Source organism: Balaenoptera acutorostrata, chromosome 6 (genome assembly GCF_949987535.1).
Source record: "Balaenoptera acutorostrata chromosome 6, mBalAcu1.1, whole genome shotgun sequence".
Taxonomy (NCBI): domain Eukaryota; kingdom Metazoa; phylum Chordata; class Mammalia; order Artiodactyla; family Balaenopteridae; genus Balaenoptera; species Balaenoptera acutorostrata.
In genome coordinates this window covers 75,925,330-75,946,825 of record NC_080069.1, presented here as the reverse complement: position 1 = coordinate 75,946,825, position 21,496 = coordinate 75,925,330, and the positions used below count along the sequence as shown (strand labels likewise).

The 21,496-nt window shown below is 36.0% G+C and overlaps 2 protein-coding genes across 4 annotated transcripts in view; one reads left to right on the top strand and one right to left on the bottom strand.

Annotated features, from left to right (window-relative positions):
- Positions 1 to 19,274, top strand: part of KLF9 (KLF transcription factor 9) — a 100,398-nt gene extending 81,124 nt beyond the window's left edge. Inside the window, exons 5-6 of the transcript XR_009008681.1 lie at positions 17,679 to 17,792; positions 19,185 to 19,274. The gene's annotated coding sequence lies outside the window, so the exon portion shown is untranslated. The remainder of the gene's footprint in view (positions 1 to 17,678; positions 17,793 to 19,184) is intronic.
- The window catches only part of SMC5 (structural maintenance of chromosomes 5), a 97,168-nt gene that overhangs the window by 5,602 nt on the left and 70,070 nt on the right, over positions 1 to 21,496 (bottom strand). For 2 of the 3 annotated variants that reach the window (XM_057548879.1, XM_057548881.1), the window contains exons 15-21: positions 20,140 to 20,309; positions 17,586 to 17,709; positions 17,119 to 17,241; positions 3,767 to 3,892; positions 1,257 to 1,301; positions 719 to 814; positions 135 to 239 (exon numbers count right to left, since the gene is read on the bottom strand). In XM_057548879.1, the coding sequence (XP_057404862.1) occupies positions 135 to 239; positions 719 to 814; positions 1,257 to 1,301; positions 3,767 to 3,892; positions 17,119 to 17,241; positions 17,586 to 17,709; positions 20,140 to 20,309 (789 nt within the window). The remainder of the gene's footprint in view (positions 1 to 134; positions 240 to 718; positions 815 to 1,256; positions 1,302 to 3,766; positions 3,893 to 17,118; positions 17,242 to 17,585; positions 17,710 to 20,139; positions 20,310 to 21,496) is intronic. The other variant, XM_057548880.1, reaches the window with a different exon arrangement.

The window sequence follows — 21,496 nt, the reverse complement described above, 5'->3', positions numbered from 1 at the left end:
TTAATATCAATATCAATCTGGTCATGAGAACATATGCTTCTAAGAAAAAAGCAATGTATCATTTCATTTTGCATTATTCTACATTCCCATATGATTAATGGTAAGCACATGAGAAAAAGAAAACGGTTGATTACCTGTGAAATGTTTTCCCTATATTTATCCAGTTCAACTTTCTTTATCTTTAGTTCCTCAGTTAATTGCTCTATTTCTTCTTCTCTTTTTGTGTACTCCTCAACAACCTGGCAGAAGAAAAAATCTTTAAGATTAATCTACCAAAGGATAAAATTATAGAAAATTTTGCATCAATTAAAACACTAACTGAAAATGCCACTTTTGTTGCATTGTTTGTATGCAGTTAATTTATGTTCTTGTAACATACTGAAAATGCCATTTTTTTATCCTTGAAAAAATAGACATTGCAGTATTTCAGGTTAGCCCAAGTATTCTTTTTATAAAGAAAAGGCACAGAACACTGTGTTCCTTAGGAAGAATCTATTTAAAATTCTAATAGATTCAGAATCTGGCATTTAAAAGCACATTGTTCCTGCTGTCTAGCTTATTATTACCAAGAGCTCCAGTACAGAGTGGGAGGCAAGTACTGGAGGGAACTGTGTGTGTGTGTGTGTGCATGTGTGCGTGTGTGCGCGCATGCGTTTGTGTCTGGGGGAGGGTGTGGTGACGGCGGTGGCTGCAGTGGGCATTAGGGAAAGAGGCATACTGTAGGATTCAGTCCTGTGAAGCAAGAAGCTCTTGATCTTTCTTCAGTTAATAAAGCATCAATTTCATCCAAGGTGTTTGGAAGATCTTGGAAAGCCTAAAGAAGAAAATAATTGTCCATTATTATATATAGTACAGTGAAAAGAGTTCAATTCAAATAGTTAAAAGAAAAATATTCTGCTAAGTATCTACTATGTGTTGAACAGCATGCTAGCACACAATAAGGAATCAAAGGAATTATAAACACAGCTTTTTGCTTTCAAAAAGCTTATGCTTTAAAAGAAAACAAAATGTATATACTTAATAACACGGGCTAACACCTTAAGGCAATGTATTGATGTTGAGTATTAAAATAAGCAGTACATATCATACAGGTTATGGAATTCAGAGAAAGGAAGTATCAGTTCATGCTACAGGAGCTACAAGAGAGTAAGAGAATTCAGGCCCAGATTCCATCTCTGGGCCTTAAAGCAAATGGCTAGGGAAAAGTAAGGCAGAGGGGAGACAGGAGCTTGGAAAAAAGAATGAGCACTGCATACCATGGGGGGTGAGGAGTTGTGTCCATTTGGAATGGTGGGTACTTGCTGAATTGGTAGAATGGGTCCAGAATATGTGGGGCATTGAAAGAGAGCAAGAAGTTAGAACTTTATACTGTACTTGTGAAGAACTACAAAAGCATCCTAAGAATCCAATTACTTTGACAGTAGAATTTCACCACAGTACTATCTTCTGAGACCATGCCACAGAGACAAATTAGAAGAGATACTTTACTGTGGGGCAAGGCAAAGCAGTACATTGTTTTTTCACCACAACCTGCAAAAGTTTATGTACTACAGTGTACAAAATGAATATTGAAACCTTGAAAAAGATCCTAACAAACACACTGCATTAATCTAATATCTTAACCTGTCTTTTTTTCCTTAACCTTTTGGAAAGCAGTTCAACTTCTATAGGCCTTCAGATATTTGTTAAGTATATTTTGCTGAATCTGACCTGTCCATTGAGATTTGAACTCATGTGCCAAACACTTGGTATCCTCATTTGACTCTTTAATAGACAAATTTAAGATGGTGAAACACAAATCTTCAACTTCCTCACCTTCCCCACCAATCTGAGCAAACTGATTTGTCCTTCAATCTTTTCCATCCCAGTAAATGACCAAATTTAGGGGTTCTCTCTCTTACCCTTCAACTCAAATCCATTAGCAAGTCCTGCTGGTTCTGTCATTAAAAGATACCTCAAGCCTGTAAACTGCTCTGTCTCTAATGCTTCCACCCTAATCCATGCCACGAAAATCTCTTGCCTGGTCCAAAGCAATAATCTTCTAAATGGTCTTCTCGCTTCCACTCTGGTGTCCCTACTTTATTCTCCATACAGCAGTTGCGGTGCTCTTTTACAAACTGAAGTTGTCCTCGCTCTATAACTCTTCTGTTTAAAATTCTCCAGTGGATTCCATCTCAAAATAGAGCCCAAATTCCTTCTATGGTCTATAAGGCCCTACAGGATCTGGCTTCTGCCCTCCTTTCTGCTTGGATTATAAATTGTAGCCCCACTGAGATTCTTTCTATTCTGAAACAGGCAATGTATACTTCTGCCTCAGGAGCTTTGTATGAGCTGTTTCCTCTGCCTGGAATGCTTTTCCCTCAAACCTTCACTTGACTGATTTCTTCTCTTCATTCAGGACTCATCTAAAATAGTATCTTCTCAAAGGAGCCTTCCCTGACACTCTAGCCTCTTACCTTGTTTTATTCTTCTTCTTAGTACCTCTTGCTATCCCCGACATAAGCTGTGTGCTTTTTGATTTGTCTTCCCCACCCTCCAGACTAGAATACAAATTTCAAGAGAGAAGGAAGCATGTGTGTTTTGTTCTGTACATGATATATAGAAGGTAATCAATACATTTTTAATGAACACACGAACTATGTTCTAATCTTGTTTCTTTCAAAAACAGTACCATGTATCAAGGATAGAATCATGCTACTTTCTGAAAGAAAAAATTAGTACAGATATTGTACTAATATTATTTTATAACACAGTGTATTCTGGAGAAGTTTTATTTTTAGAAACAATAGCCCCTCAATTGTCTTACAAATATCTACTAAATTCCTACTATGTAGCCAAACAGATCCATTCTCCCTAGTTTCTGGGTCTGATAGCATAAAGCACAATCTTTGAGGATATGAAAATAATAATCCAAATAAGTTTTATTTCCAGTTCTATTTATATCTTTAGCAGACATTTCATTATCTACTGAAATAGGTAACATTTGAAATTAAAAATTAAAAAAGCCACACAAATACCAGATATTTAAAATTTTATTTCTAATTTTACTTTGACATTATTCTGAGAGAGTAGGTATGTAGGCAAGGTATTATTCCTACCTGTCAGATAAAGCTTTGGGTCACAGGGCTACCTAATTAATGGTGGAACTTGGAAGAAAGGGCAGCATCTTCTCATTTTACTAACTGAATGATATGTCAGAATCTAAAATACGCATAATGTAAAGAAAGAAAGGCTCTTTTTTCCCTTTCCTTAGCAACAGATGTCAGCCATAAAGATTCAGCTCCCACTCAACCGTAAATAAACACCCTAATTTCCAGGAAAACATTTTCATTTTGCCTTCGTTTGTCTAAATATCACCTCTATTTACTGTTCCTTATATATCAATTACTGGTACTATGTTTCCATGAAAAGCTATAAGCCATCTCCTGACCCTACCTCTTAAAAGGGTGCTTGGGGAAAAAAGCGTTTTACTGGAAGAATGAATGTTACGGTATTAATAATTTTGCAAAATAATACCCATGTTTTAATAACTTTAGTACGAAGCAATAAGACTGACTGGTGTCCGAGTCTGAGTATAGTGAAGAAACTTCGTTGAGCAAAATTACTTCACACACATGCTCAGTATAAAAATGGTGGCGGGGGGGGGGTCTCATTTTATGGCACGTTGTGGTTTTCATGGCCCAGTACAACGCCTAACACACTTAAAGCTTAAAAATAACTGTCGTAAATACGTTAGCTTGTAGCGTTATATACTTTTTATACTTACTGTCTGATATTCTTGAGGAATGGTCTGCTCTGCACCCAGGTTACATACTTGCCTGGCTCTCTTCATAAGTTCCTTGCATTTCTGCAATAATCTCTGTCTATTTTCATCCAACTCGATGAAATGTTGCTAATACAAGAAAAAGAAATATTTTGAAAATTTGTATGTTACTGTTAAATCACAGGGCTATTTTATTAAACCACCACATTATATCAAATATATTATTGAATTTTGATTGTGATAAGCAAATCATCTGAAAACTTATCTCAAACCATGACTGATTTTACTGTAAAGGTTAAATTTGAACTTAAACTTCAAAATATATCGGGACATTAATAATATGGCATTTCTTGACTCCATAAGAGCTCTGAAATTTAAACTTAACTGCCTTTTTCTGAAAGTTTAATTTAGCTATGTATAATTATACTCTAATAAAATTTGATATATACAGTATGTAGGCTTCATATCCAAACACTCAGCATTCAAATGTAAGCAGAACCTTTAAATAATGTTTTGATAGTTTCCCAAGCGCCTTTCATGTAGCTATCATTTATTCATGGACCCATTCGTTCCTTCACCAAATAATTACCGAGAACCTATCAAATGTCAGTATTTTATTATGCACTGAGCATAGAAAGGTGAATAAGAAGAAAGATACACAAAGTCATTACCATACAAGAAACAGCTACTATTTACTGAAAGCTTATGTGCTAGGTGCTTCACACACATTCCCTTATTTCTCACAGCACTGTACAGTATTATTATCACCCCCATTTTGCACATTAAAAAAGAAAGAGGAATTACGCAAGGAGAGTATGTGTGTGGTGCGGGCAAGGGATGGAGGAAGGTCAGAGCGGCCACAGAAGCTATGACAAGTGAATGATCTTAAAGGACAAATAAGAAATTACTAAAGAGGGAGCAGCAGAAGGCATTCCCAGGATAGGTGATTTAAAACATACAGGCCATGGAAGCCTCCAGGGCCTGCTTATTTAGGGAACAAGAAATTCAACGTGGCTGGAGGAGAGGTAAGGATGTAAAAGATGAGAGTGGCAAGGTAGGCAAGAGCCAGGTGGCAAAAGTTTCATGTGTAACAAGAAGGGCATCGTGGAGGACATGGAAGCAACCTAAGCGTCCATCGACAGATGAATGGATGAAGATGTGGCACATATATACAATGGAATATTACTCAGCCATAAAAAGAAACGAAATTGAGTTATTTGTAGTGAGGTGGATGGAGTTAGAGACTGTCATACAGAGTGAAGTAAGTCAGAAAGAGAAAAACAAATACCGTATGCTAACAAATACATATGGAATCTAAAAAAAAAAAAAAGGTTCTGAAGAACCTAGGGGCAGGACAGGAATTAAGACACAGACGTAGAGAATGGACTTGAGGACACGGGGAGGGGGAAGGGTAAGCTGGGACGAAGTGAGAGAGTGGCATGGACATACATACACTACCAAATGTAAAATAGATAGCTAGTGGGAAGCAGCTGCATAGCACAGATAGATCAGCTTGGTGCTTTGTGACCACCTAGAGGAGTGGGATAGGGAGGGTGGGAGGGAGACGCAAGAGGGAGGAGATATGGGGATATATCTGTATGTATAGCTGATTCACTTTGTTATAAGGCAGAAACTAACACACCATTGTAAAGCAATTATACTCCAATGAAGATGTTAAAAAAAAAAAAGAAAAAAAACCAAAGGGCATCATGGGACGCCTTCTGTGTGCCAACCATGGTTATCACCCCCATCCTATACGGTAATTAATATAATCCTCATTACCATCTTAAAGAAATGTATTACCTCCTTTTTTATATGTGGTTCAGAGATATTAAGATGGAAATAGCAAATGATTAGGTTCCTGAAAAAGAAAACAGGTCTTAGCTTGCTCTTTCCATCAAACTTTGGTCTGCACAAAAAGTACAAGGGCAGGTGTGAGGTAGAGGGAAGATTTGTTAAACAGTATTGATGTCCCAGCCACAAGCCAGATCTATTTAATTAAGACCTCTGGGGCCAAGGCCTGGACATTTGTATTATTAATAAAGTCCTGAGGTAGTTTTTATGCACACAAGTTTGACAGCAAAGAAAGTAAACTAAGACACAAGTTATAAAAAGTAAAAGTATATATATACTGGACTGATCTGAAAATGCAAGCAAGCCTTTATACTGATCAGTTAGTATCAATATAAAGTTTCCTTGAATGGATTCCTTGGCCCCTACACACCAAGAGAAATAAAAGAAAATTAAAGACCCCCAGTCACCCTTACTCTGCTCTCTAGAGCCTATTATACTCAGGCAAATGCAAAACATGGGACAGCTAGACAGAACTAAACACTCCTAAAGTCTTCTCTTCCTGCTTCCTATTCCTCTGGATCTTGCTAAAATGAAGTATTAGAACATTATGGGAAAGAAATATTCCCAAGCTGAATATCTGGGGCTCTGGGCTTAGGACAAAAGCTCAGTCAATAGTTTCCTTCTGTTTGGTGGCATATGTCTACTAAAATCTTTATCAGAGGGCTTCCCTAGTGGTGCAGTGGTTAAGAATCTGCCTGCCGATGCAGGGGACACGGGTTCAAGCCCTGGTCCGGGAAGATCCCACATGCCGCAGAGCAACTAAGCCCATGCACCACAACTACTGAGCCTGTGCTCTAGAGCCCGCGAGCCACAACTACTGAGCCCTTGTGCCACAACTACTGAAGCCCGTGTGCCTAGAGCCCATGCTCTGCAGCAAGAGAAGCCACTGCAAGGAGAAGCCTGCGCACCACAACAAAGAGTAGCCCCCGCTCACCGCAACGAGAGAAAAGCCTGCGTGCAGCAATGAAGACCCAATGCAGCCAAAAATTAAAAAAGGAAAAAAAAAATCAGAGAAAATGTTTCTATACATACATGTTTGTGACAATCTTCACATAGCACCTGTTCTTCCCCCACCCCATAATTCTTACTGAGTTTTTCTGCGGGGGTGGGGTGCAGAAAGAGTCCAATTATATAAGATAACACTGTAAATTCAGGCTAGTGAAAAGGGCTTATTTACATTTCTTCATAGAATCTAGCCTTTAACAGTTAAAAGGCCATAGAAATAGTTCATCTGTGTAAAACATAAGGGGAGAAAATGGCGAACTTACAAAATATCCCCCACCAACATCTCAGAAAAGATTACTCTGTAGGTACATACCCTGAAAGAAATGAATAAGTATTATCTTTTCTCTGAAAGTCTTTTGATAAAGTTCAATTGTTATGAAAGTTGTACAGAAATACCTTGACACTAAACAAGAAAAACCTTCTCTAAGAGGGCCCTCTAGTGGAAAAAATCAGACTGTTCACAGAATTTCTTACTAAATATATGTTGCACAGAAACTTAACACAGTAAATATTCTACTTAATTTATTAAAATAAGAGTGAAACAAAATGAAAGCCATTTTGGTGTGAAAGGAATTAAACTACGTTCTAGGTAGCATAAACTTTTACTTAAAAACTGGCTGTAGATCAAAACATTTCTTCCTCAATTTTCCTTTCATATAAATACAAGAATCAAACTTCATTCCAATTTAATTGATTTCAAATTCAAATGTCAACCATAAGTTTTCGTTCATGTTGGACTGCATATATATTTTAGAAATATGAAAAGTATTTAATCTTTTTGTTTTAAGCAGCTTAAAATTTTAACGTCGAATTTGAAGTTTAGAAATCAGTGGTCTTCACTGACGTTTTAATATATAAGCTTACAAATTCTATTTCCATCAATCTAATAGTAAACAGTGAAGCAGTGACAATAATACTATTTACTTGGGAAAGGATTTTTTCCCGCCAAATACATATATATCATTTAAATTGGAAAAAAAAAGTCTCCTCTGAAGTTCAGTTTTTTGTGGGAGAGTAGTAAGCAGGCAGGCAGAGGAAAGCACATTAGATGAAAGCACAGAATTTCTATATTTAGTATTAGGATAAATAAATTTAACAACTTCCAATTCCTGATGTAAATCTATACTTCTTAAGGAAATATGGGCTTCATGCTAGGCACACACTAAGCATCATGATGTATATTATTAAATTTACTATCACAAATATCCCTGCAAGTTAGGTATCATAATACCTATGGCTGAAGACAATAGGCTTGGAGTGGTTAGGAACGCTGCCCAAAGTAAAAAACCAAGTAACATGTACATCCATCTGTCCACCTCTGTATCTGGATTCATGTACAGTCTGCTTATTAACTTGTCGTAAAAATATTCCAGAAGGTAATGACATACCTCTGGAGATGTTTTATGGGTCTGGAACCCTTTTCCCCTATTTGCCTTCCAATAATTTGAGGAAGTTTCAAACTCAGTGGTGGTTAGTTATCCCTAAGTTCCTTCACGAATACAATCCCTACTGAATTTTTGTGTCAGTCTTCTTTTGTGAACTTGTTTTCATGATCAGGGTAAAAGACAAACCCTGAAGTGGCAGTAATGGTTCCTTAGTACAACCTGCAGTGTGTCCAAAGGAGGAGGGGAGGGGAGGGAAGGAAGGAAGGAAATGATTTCTTTTTGTTTCAAATGCAGTAGGACAGCAGAAGAACAGGTAAGAGCAAATATGGGTAAGTGACAGCAAACATGAGAAGGAAAAAGAGCAAATGAAAGAGAAAATGAACTACCATACACTTACTCTTCTCTGTATCTTTTACTCACCATTCTTGACTGTTTAAAATGTGTGGTTGGTGACTATGATCAGTCAGTAACAAAACTTATCAAAATATAGTGTAAGAAATAAAAGAACCTTACAAAAGGGTTGGTAAGACAATTATGAATAAAAAGCATTTAATAACTTTCAGATCAACATATAAAAAAGGGAAACCATGCTGCAAAATATTGTTGAGGAAATACAAAATAAAGCCGGGGGGTAGTATCAAGTAAGCTTAGTATGGAAAAACCTGACAAGATGTGTGTGTGAGTATGGTAAGAGGCTGACAACTGAGTGGGTATTATTTCCAGGTAACAAAATCTAGAGTGACACGCAGCTAATCAGATTATTTCTCTAGACAGTATAATGTGGCCATCTTTGTAAAAAATTAGTGACTCAAAGATTGAAAAAAAAACCTCCTCACAAGAACTTTCCTACTCGCCAGAGTAGTCAGCTCAACTCAAAATATTACTATTTCTGCTACTACTAACAAAATGGATGAGTCACAGTTTGCACCTAATCTTAGTACATCTACGTGAACTAAGGCTGCTGAAGAGTATCTCTAACCATGTCAACAGCGGCTGAAGTCTGGGAGAGGGCTTACTCCAAAGTTAACATGATTTTGTGATACTTCTGTAACACGACACCCATAATTTTCTTAAGTTCTCACTGACACTTAATTCAAAAACAAAACTTCAGGCAGCAGGATCAAATACTGTCTCGTGTGACTGGACGGAAAGCTCCATATATCTGCATAAGGGGTCAATTCCTTCATGAAATCTCTTCTATAACACCATACTCAACAACCAGGTTCACAGGCTCAATCAATGAAGAAACTTCGGCATGGGCTCTATCATTATTTACCAAGAGAACACACGGTCTGCAGATGACTTCCCTTATGCTTCCACAAAGTATGATGAGCTCTCCGTTGGAAACTTGTTCCACATCCAGCACCTCCCCCCACCCCCACCCCCACCCAAGTTTCTTTGCCGGATCTCTTCTACGTACGTGTTCAGAGTGACTACTGCTACACCCGCTGCCTTCCTGTCTTCCTCCACTCCTTTTCTTTGGGTGGCGTAGGGAGAGGGAAGGAACTTTCCCATCTTCCAACCCTCTGGTTTTTGCTCAAAGTGAACTACCCAACCCTAGGATATGGAACCTGACCTTCAGAACCTGACCTTCAGCTCCTTTTGGCTAGGTGTGTTTGTGCTTGCATACTTTAAGATGCTTACCTGCTAGCAAAATTCTTGTTTTTTCCCCATTTCTTCTAGCCATAAGCTTTTTCAAGAAGCCAGAGAGTTTGAAGAAGCTGGCTTCAGAATAATGAAGCTGTTCTTCTACTCTGATTTAATCTTTCCATTCATCTTTGCAATCCTATGGCTACCCAGCCTCTAAAGACTCTTTCCACTGAAAGATACTACTGTAGTTCACTTTTATACAACACGTTAGTTTCTGGTAAGTGTAAAGTGAATCATGTACAGACCACTGCCAGAAAGGAGTATATTCTAGCAAAGTAGAAGAACAGATAGGAAAGGGTACAAGGGGACTCTGAATACATGAACAGTCTTAAAAACCTGCAACAAATATGGCGAAGTGTTACATCTGTTAAAAGGGACAGTGGACACATGGATGTTATATTACTTTTTACTCTTGTATATAAAATTTCATACTTGAAAAAAGACTTCAGTGAAACAAGTGATAAAATCCTGTTTTTTCCTTAAATTTTTCAGTTCTGAAGTGTAACTAATGAATAACCTGCACATATATAAAGTGTACAACTTGATGAATTTTGACAAATATGTACATCAGTGAAACCATCACCACCAATAATGAACATATCTATTACCTTCAACAACTGTGTATCCCTCTGTAATCCATCCCACTGTACCCTTTGCAGGCAACCACTGATTTATTTCAGTCACTAAGCATTCTGCATTTTGTAGAATTTCATATTTTTTAGCTATTACAAGGAAAGTTGCTACACATTTGTGTACCAGTCTTTCATGGACGTATGCTTTTCTTTCTCTTGGGTAAATACTGGGAGAGGAATGGCTGGATCACATGACAGGTATATGTTTAGTATTTAAGAATCTCTCAAATGGTCTTCCAAAGTGGTTATTCACTTTAAATCTCTACTAGAAATGTATGCAAGTTCCAGATGCTCCACACCCTCACCAGCACTTTGGTCAGTCTTAAAATTTTAAATCATTCCAGTAGGTCTGTGGTGATAGCTCATTATGGCTTTAATTCACATTTCCCTACTGACTAATAAGGTTGGGCACCTATTCATGTGCTCATTTGCTCTCTGTATACTTTAGTGAAGAATATGTTTAAATCTTTGGCCTGTTTTTTTGACTGAATTGTCTTCCTTATATTGATGATTGTTAAGAGTTCTTTTTATACTATCTATCGGGGGTCAGCAAACTTTTCCTATACAGAGCCACTAAGTAAATATTTTAGGTTTTGAGGGCCACATACAGTCTGTCACATATTCTTCTTTTTTTTGGGTGGAGGCTTTTAAAAATGCAGAAACTATTCTTAGCTAGCAGGGACTTTACATAAACAGACCTGAGGCTAGATTTGGCCCAGAGTAAGAGCCCTTCATCTAAATACAAGTCCTCTGTCAGATGTATGTTTTGCAAATACATTTCCCCAGTGTGTAGCCTGCCTTTTCTTAATAGTGTCTACTGAAAAAATTTTAATTTTGACGAAGTACAACTTCTGATTTCTTTCCCTTTATAATTCATGCTTTTAGTGTTCTATTTATTCTATTTTGTCAAAACTAAGATCACTAAGATTTTCTCTTATGTTTTCTTCAAGAAGTTTTATAGCTTTAGTTCTTACATTTAAGTCTATGATCCATTATGGTATGAGGTAAGGGTTGTGGTTCATTTTTTTGTATGTGACTATTCAACTGTCCCAGCACTATTTGTTAAACTATTCTTTCTACATTAAATTTCCTCAGTATCTTTGCCAAAAAAACAACTGACTGTATATATGTGTATCTATTTCTGGATTCTCTGTTCCACTGATCCGTATGTCTATTTTTACACCAATACAATGGTGTCTTCATTACTGTAGCTTTGTAATAAGTCTTAAAATTAGGTAGTTTCTGTCATACAATTTGTTCTTTTTCAAAGTTCTTCTAAGCCCACTGCATTCTAGAATAAGCTTGTCAACTTCCAAAAACTAAAACCCTTCCAAAAACTCTGCTAGGAATTTTACTGTATCTACAGATTTGGAGGAGCACTGATATTCTAACAAATCTTGAATCATGAACACAATCAATTCCGTTTAATTTTGTAGTTTTTAGCGTATAGGTCATATATATTGGGCTGGCCAAAAAGTTCGTTCAGGTTTTTGTAACAGCTTACAAATCCGAATGAACTTTTTGGCCAACCCAATATATATACATCCCTACGTACTTAATATTTTTGATGCTATTGTACACAGTATTCTTAAATTTCAGTTTCAAATTGTTCATTGCTGACAGACGGAACCATAACTGATTTCTACATATTGAACTTGTATCCTGCAACCTTGCTAAATTCAACTAGAAGCACTTCTGTACATTCCTTAATATTTTCCACAGAAATGATCATATTTGTCTGAAATAGGCAAATTTCTTCTCCCTTTTCAATATGTAAGCCTCCTCTTTTTCTTTCCTTATTGCACTGGCTAGAACCTCCAGCACAATGTGAAATAAAATTGGTGAGAGTGAGCATTTTCCTTGTTTCCACCACTGAATATGATATGAGCTATTGGTTTTTGGTAGATGCCCTTTGTCAGGAGGATGAAGTTTCCTTCTATTTCTAGATGCAGAAAGTTTTTATCATACAAGGATACTGGATTTTGTCAAATATTTTTTCTGCATATATTGAGATGAGATGATATGGTTTTTCTCTAGTTAATGTGGTGAATTTACACTTACGAATTTCCACATGTTAAATCAACCTTCTATTTCTGGGATAAACTCATTTGGTTAGGATATACTACTCTTATATATTGCTGAATTTGATTTGCTAACATTTTATTAAGAACTTCTTCATCTATGTTCATGAGAGATACTGGTCTGCAGTTTTCTTTTGTCTGGTTTTGATATCTAAGGCTGGCCTCATATAATGTGTCAAGTATTCCTTTCCTTTTCACCTTTTCTAGACTTTAGGTAGAATTGATATTAATTCTTTTAAATGCTTGGTAGAATTCACCAGTGAAGCCTCTGGGCCTGTAGTTTTCTTTATGGGAAGGCTTTTAACTACAAATATGATTTCTTTAGTAAATACAGGGCTATTCTAATTAGCTCCTTCTTCAGTGATCTTTGATAGCTTGTATCTTTTAAGAAATTTGTTCATTTCAATGAACAAATCCTTTTAATGTCTGTAGGATTTGTACTGTTATGCTCTCTCCTATTAAATTCCTCTTCCCTACATCGTGGCCTGGAAACTCTCCAGGCAATAAGCTAAGGCAATTGTAGAGCTCACCTGGTTCTGTTTTCCCTTCTCTTAGGGAATCACTGTCCTGTGCTGCCTGTTATTCAATGTCTGAAAATCTTTGTTTTATATACTTTGTCCCATCTTGTAGTGGTTTAAGATAAGAGCGTAAACTGAGCCCCTGTTTCATGATGGCCAAGAATGGAAATATTTACTTTTTACTATGGGAAATGTAGAAATATATGAAACAGGAGAGAGAACAGTATAAATAAACCTTTATGTATCTACCATCCAGCTTCTTCAAAAATTCTCAACTCATGACCATCATAGTTTCATCTACACTCCCTCCCCACACGGCCCCCTCCCTGGATTATTTTGAAGCAATTCCAAACATTAGTTTCTTTGTAAATATTACAGCAATGTATTTCTAAAAGATAAATCCATAACCACATTATCAAACTTAAAAAATACTATCAGTAAACTCTAATATTATCAAATATTGAGTCAATATTCAAAATTCCATTTCTTAGAGCTTTTTTAAGTAGTTGCTTTGTTCAAATCAGGATCAAAATAATGTCCACACATAGTATTTGGTTAGTACGTTTTTTTTTTTTTTTTTTTTTTTTGGTTAGTACGTTTTTTAAGTCCCTTTTAGCTTATACATTTCCTCTCTCCTTTTTATCTTAGTTACAGTACTGCACTGCCCAATAAAGTAAGGCACAAGTCATATGTGACTAGAGTTCTGAGAAACTAAATTTTTAATTTAAAATCATTTAAAATTTAAAATCAATATTCACTTTAGCCACCGGAAAATGTTTAGAATAATCTGAGTATATGAATTTACTTTTGCAACTCTTAAGTTTTATAAAATCTAATATTTCTGATGGAAATTTATCATCTGAATTCACATGTGTTGTATTTATTACAGTATTTTGAAGGCTTATTATAAAATTGTAAAATATCTCAATAAATAATTTTCCAATATTGATTACATGTTGAAATAACATTTTAATTTATTGAGTTAAATACACTATTAAATGGATAGACAATTTTACCTATTTCTTTTTACTTTTTAAAATTTGGTCACTAGAGACTCTATAATGACATACAGCTTGCACTATATTCCTATTGGACAGTGCTAAAGTAAATGATTTGTCCCTATACAGTCCCTTACGTTCTAGATTTTGCTTACTGTATTCCTGTGGAGTCATTTAGCATATTTTTTGTTCTCCTGTATTTCCTGTAAACTGGTAGTTTTAGAGCAATGGTTCTGAAATGGGGGCAATTCTGCTCCCCAGGGCAGTGTCTGGAAATATTTTTGGTTGTCACAGCTGAGGGAACAGTGTACTACTGGCATCTAGCAAATAGAGGCCAGGGATGCTGGTAAAGACAGCCCCCCACAAAAAGAATTATCCAGTTCAAAATATTCATAGTGCTGAGATTGAGAAACCTTGTTCTAGAGGCTTAATCAGATTGAAATTTGATTTTTTCACAAGATTAGTTCATAGGTGGTGTTGTGTTATGTCCTTCCATCAGGATACACATAAATAAATATCTGGCTATCTTTTTGTGATGTTAGCAGCTAATGTGATCCACTGATTCATTAGCAGCTACAAGGTGGTGATATTCTAACAGTATAATTCCTTCTGCATTTATTAACTGAAATACTTCTGTAAAGAAAAACTTCCCCATCTCATTTGTTTATCCTAAATAGTTCACATAAAAAAGCCAGCATAAATGCTAGATTCTTTCTTTGCCATTTTTCAAAATCATGAGCTTGTTCCCTAATATCCTCCAAAGGTGACCATTATTATTTTAAGCATCAATTATGAAATTCATAGGTTTATCATATATTTTTGATAAATATTTTGAGTCTTTTTGACCCCAAAAGATCCCTGGTGCTCATTGTCCTTTCATTTTAAACCTTTTTGAATCTCTTTCTTTTAGATGTACCTCTCATATTATGCATAGTATTGGAATTTACTTCAAAAAACTTTTTAAAAAGATAAATTGTCTCCATTTATATTTAATGATATGACTGATTGATGTTTGGCCTAAGTTCTGCCATTGTTTTGTCTTAATATGTATATAGATTAAATTAAATATCTAATCTTCAGTGATGTAATCTGTTTTATACTGTCCCCTTCTCCCTTTTTCATCTATTTTTGGCATTTAGGAAAGCTATTTTTATTTGAAAGATTAGGTGCAAAATATCTTATACAATATCCTTATGGCCTTAATATCTTTTTTGAGATACTGGTTCCTACTATAAACAATATTGAAATTCTCCCTCATTTCCCTCTCCCAAAGCATCTAATCTGAAGTAGTACCCTTTTATTTCCTGATAGTACCTATAGGACAATCAGCAAATATATTCCATTTTACTTACACTGTCTCCCTTCTCCCATGTTTAGAGTGTTGTGCCTTTAGCTAATGTGTCAGCCTTATAATCACATGATACATGCTTACTATCTCCTTAGTCTATCCTGTAGTTCTAGTTCTCCTCAGTAAGCAGCTTTGTTCTGCAAAGCAGTTTCGGTTAATTTGAGAGTTCACAGGGCCTGAACCACCACCCCAGCACCACCTGACCTTTCTTGAGTCTACAGTCACCTCCCAGTTTCAGCTGCTCTCAAATTGGTCTGCTGAACTTTCCACACCAAATGGGGCCTCTTTTCTTTAGAGATGAGTACCTGTTGGTGACTTGATTTTTGGATTCTTGGAGCCTTCCCTCTGCTTCTTACCACATACTTTTGGATACCATACCAGTCTTGATGCTGCTGCTGATCTGATCTTACCCACCTATATTTTGGAGTTCATGGGTGTTGTAAAATATAGAATTTGACTGATGTTTGTCCCCGGTTCTTGGGAGGAAGACTCTAAAACCCTAGGAACTGTCTGAGTGATAGGAGTGTCTGTCTTTGTTATTCACGGGCCCCTACTAGGATCACACCTGACTTTACTACGCTAAGGAGTGACTGACTCAGGATGGGGGAAGTCAATGCCAGAAAGACAAATCATGTGACTAGAGGGCTGGGGCTTTGAGTCTTATTATTGTCCTCCCAATCTCTTGAATTCCAGGGAGGAGGGCTGGAGATTGAGTTCAACCACACAGCCAATGATCCAATCAATCATGCCTAGGTAATGCAACCCCAATAAAAATCCTGAACACTGAAGCTCCATAGAGCTTCTTGGTTAGTGAACACACTGATGCTAGGAGGGTGACACATCCTGGTTTCACCAGAAAAGTGTACAGAAACTGTGTTCAGGACCCTCCCAGACCTCACCCTACATGTCTCTTCATTTGACTAGTAGGGATTTGTATCGTTTATAATAAAACTGTAATTGTTAAATATAGCCTTTTCTTCAGTTCTGAGTCATTCTAGTTAATTACAGAACATGGGGGAGTCATAAGAACCCTTGAATTTGTAGTCAGTTGGTCAGAAGTGCAAGTGGCCTGGGGACCTCTGAACTTGCAGCTAGCATTTGAAGTAAGGGTAGTTTTATTGGGGACTAAGCCCTTAACTAGCCTGATGTTAACCCTGGGTGGTTAAGTGTGAGAATATACTGCAGTACACCTATAGGGATACCTTAAAGCTTGGTTTGTTGTATATGTTGTCCATGGGTTGTTAACTGTTATGTTATCCTAGTTGCTCTTCTATTTTTGGGAAAGGATTTGGAAGACTCAAAAACTATGCCACTGTTATACTAACTCATTTTGTTGCTAGTTCTTCTTTGGAATTTATGTTAACTTAGTACATCACCCCCGACCCCCCACTATTTCAATATTTATCATCGTTTCACAGATATTAACAGAAGATTAAATCACCAAGATTACACACTAAGGCCACTCTTAGTGTTGATTAGAACTCATCTGCAGTTTACTTTATGGGATACAAACTGCAATAAAAGCTACTAGTTGCTGCTTGGTAACAGTAACAACTATAATTTATATTGGTTAAGAAAGCAGACATGAGACTTTGGTTTTCAAGTGACTAAATCAGGGACTCTAATTCTCTTTTTTGATTATTACCACCCCTCCCCCAATCAAATAACATAAAATGCAGAATACATACAAAGGGTTTAAAATATTGCTTCCTCATCAGCAGGATGCATTAAATTTGTAAATTAAAGAGCATAAAAAACCTTCATATTGCAAGGCATGATATATATATATATACACATATATGTATATACATACCCCCCCCCCCACACACACATTTTCAAACTGGTCTGAAGCCCCAAAATAAAAAATAAAAGCAAACATTTTACCTCTGTGAGACGTAGCTGTGATGAAGCAGCCATATAATCTGATTCTAATTTGTTCTTCTCGGAGATCACTGTAGTATTTTGAAGAATTAAATCTACTTTTTGTATATGCAAAGAAGTACAAATCTAGGAATAAAAACCCCTATGAGTTTGTTTGTTTTACAACTAAGAAAAACAATAGTTTCTTTTAAAAAACAAAATTATAAACCATGAAAAAAATAACATTTTTCTAATGTGACTGATACCTCTCTCAAATAATTATTCTAAGAGAATTTTAAAGTTTTCTTGTATATTTGAGTCATCTGGAATAAAATAATTTAGCTTAATGAGTGCTTTAAACCAATTTACTGATCTATAATGAGAAATGTCATACAACAGAGAGCTGAAATTACTGTTGAAAATCTCTTGCTAAGATTTTGCTGTCGACCTGCAACAAAAAAAATATGACTAAAATTAAGAAAATGGCTTACCTTTATCAGGTTTGTTAATTCAGTAACAAGTTTGGCTTTTTGAACATTTATTTCTTTGATTTTGGTACTTGCTTTTCGCTCTTCCTCTTCAAGGTTGCAAGTATCCTGTTCCATCAGCTTTAAACTGTATGAAATGCATAATGATGTGGAAATCAGAGAAAACACAAGGATTGAGCCCAAATTCTTAGGTCCCCTGCTGCTTTACGGGTGAGCTATTTAGCAATGCTACTCAGATGTTAACTGCTAGCTTCTAGATTAAACAATCGTTTTATGCAACCACTCAAGATTGAAAAGTATTTTTTGAGATAGAGTGTGTGCCCAGCATAGTCTAGGTAATGCTAGTGGCTAATGGTATAGGATCTGGAATCAGAAAGATGGATTTAAATTTCCTCTTTGCCACTAATGAGCAATATAACTGAACAAGTTACTCTTCTGAGCTTCAGTTTCCTCATCTATAAACTGTAAATAATAATAGTACTTCTCCTGCAGGGCTCTGGTGAATACTAAAAAAAGGCAAATTATGCAACACAGTATAGTGTCTGGCCCATAACTGATAAACATTGTTTATAAATATAGTCCCTTCCCTTACGGAGCTTAACTGTGGAGATCTGATTAACAGGTAAAAAAAATATAATGAAAAGGCAATACAACAATCCTAAAAGTTAATACTTAGCTCTTTAAGATGAAGAAACTAAGGCTCAGAAGTTGTTACCTAAGATCCCAGCTACTAAGTTGTAAGATGTGTTTGACATCAAAGTCCAAGTCTTTCCATTTGACATCAAAGTCCAGGTCTTTCCACTACATCATGTTGCCTCAAGGGAAAAATCAAGAACAAACGATGGAAGCAATAATAAACAAGAATGAGTAAGTTCAGTGGATGCTGTAGAGAGTGGACTGAATGGTACATGAAGAGACTTTGGGGAAGACAGGGAGGAAATAGAATGGGTGGAGTGAAATAAGATTTTGAAAAACTTGAAAGCCAATCTAAAGGAAAGCAGTATTTAATTAAATTTCATGTAGTAAAGGTAGGAAGCTATAACAGATATTCTTGAAGGGGGTAGGAACATGAAAAGAAGATAAACTGGATGACAGTATTCTGGATGCACTGAATGGAGAAGGAGACTAGTCAAGTAGAGACCACTAACCATGTCACCACTGCAGTATTCCAAAGTGAGTAACTGGAGGTATGAGACAGCAGGATGACAATGGATAGGAAAGGTTACTGCACTACAAAAATCAACATTACTTTATGAGGAGAAAGTTTAGCTTTAGACAATGAGTTCAATACAGCAGTCCAACAGTAAATGTCTTGTAGATGACTGAAGATAGAAATGAAGAGTTAAAGTAGAAAAAAATTCTAGGCAGTTAGACTAAATAGTTATATCTTGCTTTAAGCAACCAAGGTACATTATTTAAACAAAAGTTAATGGGCAATTGTTTGCTTAAAATTTTTTTTTTTCTTAAAGCATTTTAAATATGATTTAATTTATGAATGTGTTTAGAAACACTATTATATTAGATCAAGGTAAACTTGTACCTTATTCAAGGCAATGAGCTGTCATTTATTATGTTATTAATATCTATATCTTTATTCTATAGCAAAGAAGCATAAAAGAAACAATCACAACAAAAAGGTCTGTGCTGTGTCATGACTGACAGGACATGGGAAAAGCCTTGAAACTGGAAGCCACAGTTCCTTTCCCCTAGACTGAACACCCTAATAGCTTTTATCCCATCTTTTACATATTCCAAGTTTCTACAAAATATCTAAATTCAAAATAAAACAATAAGTTCTGAGAACAATTGCCTGGGATCTCACAGTAAGCTAGCATAATGTAACAAAGTCATTCATGGGTGAATGATGCACTTAAAGCAATGTAAGAGTGCACAACTTCACTGATGAGTTCACATTCCATGTTGCAATTAAACTTTCACAAACCACACCTTGGCAAGTTTTGATGTAACATTAAAGAATACATACACTGAAAAGTCTATTAAAGCACTTCTCCCTTTTCCAGCTGCATATCTATGTGAGGCCAGATTTTCTTCATATACTTCAACCAAAACATCTCACAACCAAGTGAATGCAGAAGCACATATGAAAAACAACTGACTTCATCTAAAGAGATTTACAAAAATGTAAAAACAATGTCATTCTTCTTGCTAAATGTATTTTGTTTGGAAAACTGTTTCATAAATATGTTAATGTATGACTTTATTATCATTTTAATGAATTATTTAATTTCTAATTTGGTAAATATCAATAGATATAATCCATAGAAACAAAACTTCCTCAAGGTCCTCAATAATTTTTAAGAATAGAAAGGGGTCCAGGGATGAGAACAGCAGATCAGGGAACAGAAAAACTCACAACACTTAAGATTCACCTCCCTTTATCCCATGTTTTGGGTAGGAGGAGGGTGTAAGTTTGAGAGAGAAACTGTACACAGAGTGCTGGTGGGAATTGTGTCATCAATGTATAACTAATAATATCCTTACAGTGCTTTTGTACCACCCACCCAACCCCCTTATCCCAAAACAGGCTGAAAGATACCTTCCTAGTTTGGAACTAATTTTTTGTTCCAGTTGTCTTTTCTTGGTGTTCCTTTCAAGAAGCTCCTTCTTCTTTTGTCTAAGTTCATTATCTTTGTGTTCTAGATGTTTGTTTGTCTCACGTAAGGCAGTCAACCCTGATTCTACTGCTTGCAATTTTCTATTAATTTCCTATGGAATATGCAATATTGTTAGTATATTTAAAAAACAGGCTAAAGTATTATAACTCCAGTTAATATTCTTTATTAATACTCAAATCGAAATAACCAATCTTTAACTTAAATATAAGACATAACACCATACATTCTCCTGACATAAATCATACCAATGTTTTCTTAGGTCAGTCTCCCAAGGCAATAAGAAATAAAAGCAAAAATAAACAAATGGGACTTAAACTTACAAGCTTTTGCACATGAAAGGACACAAACCATAAACAAAATGAAAAGACAACCTACGGACTAGGGGAAAATATCTGCAAAGGATGCAACTGACGAGGGCTTAATTTCCAAAATATACAAACAAACAGCTCATATAACTCAAAAACAATCCAATCAAAAAATGGGCAGAAGACCTAGATAGATATTCTCCAAAGAAGATAAACAGATGGCCAATAGGCACATGAAAAGATTGTCAACATTGCTAATTATTAGAGAACTGCAAATTTAAACCACAACGAGGTACCACCACATACCAGTCAGAATGGTCATCATTAAAAAGTCGTCTACAAATAACAAATGCTGGAGAGGGTGTGGAGAAAAGGGAACCCTCCTACACTGTTGGTGGGAATGTAACTTGGTGCAGCCACCATGGAAAACAGTATGGAGGTTCTTCAAAAAACTAAAAATAGAGTTACCATATGATACCAGCAATCCCATTCCTGGGCATATATCCAGACAAAACTATAATTTGAAAAGATACATGCACCTCAATGTTCATAGGAGCACTATTTACAATAGCCAAGACATGGAAACAACCTAAATGTCCATCAACAGATGAATGGATAAGGAAGATGTGGTACATACATACAATGGAATACTACTCAGCCATAAAAAAGAACAAAATAATGCCATTTGCAGCAACATGGATAGACCTAGAGATTATAAGTGAAGTAAGTCAGAAAGAGAAAGATAAATACCATATATCACTTACATGTGGAATCTAAAATATCACACAAATTTATTTACAAAACACTCACAGACATAGAGAATAGATATGCGATTGCCAAGGGAAAGGGGGAGGCAGGGGATGGATGGATTGGGAGTCTGGGATTAACAGATGCAAACTATTACATATAGAATGTATAAACAACAAGGTCCTACTGTATAGCACAGGGAACTATATTCAATGTCTTGTAATAA